The 2,891-nt window shown below is 52.8% G+C and overlaps 1 protein-coding gene across 1 annotated transcript; it reads left to right on the forward strand.

The window, feature by feature from the left end:
• Positions 1-6: 6 nt before the first annotated feature.
• Positions 7-2,885, forward strand: LOC128276843 (actin-5C). The gene has a single exon (XM_053015301.1). The coding sequence runs from the start codon at positions 24-26 to the stop codon at positions 1,104-1,106; it is 1,083 nt and encodes a 360-aa protein (XP_052871261.1). The 5' UTR covers positions 7-23; the 3' UTR covers positions 1,107-2,885.
• Positions 2,886-2,891: the final 6 nt, after the last annotated feature.

A 2,891-nucleotide genomic window follows, 5' to 3' on the forward strand; every position in this document is an offset into this window, starting at 1 on the left:
TCGTTGTTGACAATGGCTCCGGCATGTGCAAGGCCGGCTTCGCTGGGGACGATGCCCCGCGTGCCGTGTTCCCGTCCATCGTTGGACGCCCACGTCACCAGGGCGTGATGGTGGGCATGGGTCAGAAGGACACGTACGTCGGCGACGAAGCCCAGAGCAAGCGTGGTATTCTGACACTCAAGTACCCGATCGAGCACGGTATTGTCACAAACTGGGACGATATGGAGAAAATCTGGCATCACACGTTCTACAACGAGCTGCGCGTCGCCCCGGAGGAACATCCCGTCCTGCTGACCGAGGCTCCGTTGAACCCGAAGGCTAACCGCGAAAAGATGACGCAAATTATGTTCGAAACGTTCAACACGCCCGCCATGTACGTGGCCATCCAGGCGGTGCTATCCCTGTACGCATCCGGTCGCACCACCGGAATCGTGCTCGACTCGGGCGATGGCGTGTCCCACACAGTACCGATCTACGAAGGGTACGCGCTGCCACACGCAATCCTGCGACTCGATCTGGCCGGTCGCGATCTCACCGACTACTTGATGAAGATCTTGACCGAGCGTGGCTACTCGTTCACCACCACGGCCGAGCGTGAAATCGTGCGCGACATCAAGGAGAAGCTGTGCTACGTCGCACTGGACTTCGAGCAGGAGATGGCCACCGCGGCGTCGTCCAGCTCGCTGGAGAAGAGCTACGAGCTGCCGGACGGGCAGGTGATCACGATCGGCAACGAGCGGTTCCGTTGCCCGGAGGCCCTGTTCCAGCCCTCGTTCCTGGGCATGGAAGCGTGCGGTATCCACGAGACGACCTACAACTCCATCATGAAGTGCGACGTCGACATCCGTAAGGATCTGTACGCCAACACCGTGCTGTCCGGCGGTAGCACCATGTACCCGGGCATTGCCGACCGTATGCAGAAGAAGATCACCGCCCTCGCCCCATCAACCATGAAGATCAAGATCATCGCGCCGCCCGAGCGCAAGTACTCGGTCTGGATCGGTGGTTCGATTCTTGCGTCGTTGTCCACCTTCCAGCAGATGTGGATCTCGAAACAGGAGTACGACGAGTCCGGCCCGTCGATCGTTCACCGAAAGTGCTTCTAAGAAGTCACTGCACCGCCCCCCCACAGAAACCATTCCCACACCAACACCACCACCCCGCCTCAACCCCTCTCACACCACCAACATCTTATTTTCTCGGCGTCGTCATCGCTGTAGGCGGCGTCGTCATCGGCGACACTACTACCGCCCAGACTCGCAGGTCGCAGCGCGCTTAGCGGCACAACGTCAGCAGCGCAAATCAACGTCATCACACTGCCGTCATCGTCGCCGGTGTCGCCGGCGCCCCCCAATTTCATTATGAGACACTGGAACACGTGTGGAATTATGTTTTCATGAATGTAAATATGTATGGATGTCGTATCCACATTTACATTCATAAATCACACATTTATATTTATCCAAACATAAAACACACACACACGCGTACACACGTTACATAAATTTCGTTCAATCGCGACACTGGTCATCGTGTCCCTGTAGGTCGAGAGCACGGAAGGTGAGCAGAAGAGTTTTGCAGAGACACCCATCATCCTGCGCACAAAATGCGTCGCTCGTCGCTTGCCACACGCGTACACCATCATCACACCTCCCCTGGGCAGGAGACTCTTAGCTAGACGGGCTAGATGAGGAGAAAGGATATACACCCAAAATACAGATTGATCAGATCCGTTGATCCGTTGATTCGTCATTTAATGCTCCTCCTTAGAGCTACGCAAGCTACAGAAGATCGCGGAAGATAAAATTTCGGCTCAAGATAGGTCCCCCTCTCCCCACTTCGCGTCCTTCGATCAAGGGAAATTGTGCTTGCACTGTTTTCCAATGTGTGTGTGTGTGTGGCGTGGAATTGGAATCCTGCATATCCTGGCCAGTTCACACATGCACTCTGGTGTGCTCTATCCAACATCCAGTGATTAGCGCGAGGGGGAGGAGAAAGTGCAGAGAAATGGTAGTGATTGTCAGAGCGCATCCTGTGGTGCGCTGGGAAGCGGCGAGCGTTTGTGACTAAAGATCGAGTGCCGCCAACACCTCTTTGTGGTTTTTCGATCGATCTGTGCCCAAGTGCTTTACTATTTTTTTGGAAAGCAAATAAAAATCGTATGATCAATGGAAGAACGAACAACAAAACGACACTTCGCTTCACTTCTGTATGCGGACATATATAAGTAACGGCGGCGAGAGAGCGAGTGACGGACAGGATTGCAAATGATAGGGTGATGAACACGCCACACTGGGAGTTGGGCTGTTGTGTGGGATCAATTAGGATGATTTTCGGGGAACCGCAGTCGTTCGGGGGTATGGGGCTAGCCTATTTGGCTATGCAACCAGAGCCACATCTTTGTATTGCTTTTTTCTTCCGATTTGTTGTGCGTAAGATGATACCTCTGTTTCGTATGCGATGCACAGTGAGCTTTTGAACACGCAACGCGTGGTGGCGTTCCACGGATCTCGGTATCTTCGGATAGATTGGGAAAGGGACTTCCCACTTTGGGCTTTTTTTGCCATTTGCTTTGACTACGAGGTATCATCATTGGGGGGTATACATTTGAACAGCGCCACTGGAAAACAACAGAATCAGTAGAGATAGTGCGCCAAAAAGGGCCCATCTAACCAACAGATTTTTTACTTCAAAAGCACCAGCACTGTTGGATGTGCTGTGTTCATCATAAACACGGGAACGAAACCTTTCCTTCCCACAACAGAAGTAGCGGATTTCGAACTGAAAGTATCATCATTAATAAGCAAGAAAAGCGTGTGCTGCTAGATTGAGTGGGCGCACATTCCTTCCTTTCAGTTTTTCCACATTTCGAGATCGGTTTTGGAGCGATT

This window comes from Anopheles cruzii, unplaced genomic scaffold (genome assembly GCF_943734635.1).
Source record: "Anopheles cruzii unplaced genomic scaffold, idAnoCruzAS_RS32_06 scaffold02688_ctg1, whole genome shotgun sequence".
Classification (NCBI taxonomy): Eukaryota; Metazoa; Arthropoda; class Insecta; order Diptera; family Culicidae; genus Anopheles; species Anopheles cruzii.

Bases quoted from the DNA above. Each gene is read 5' to 3' on its own strand.
- LOC128276843 (XM_053015301.1), top strand. From the start codon at position 24: ATGTGCAAGGCCGGCTTCGCTGGGGACGATGCCCCGCGTGCCGTGTTC.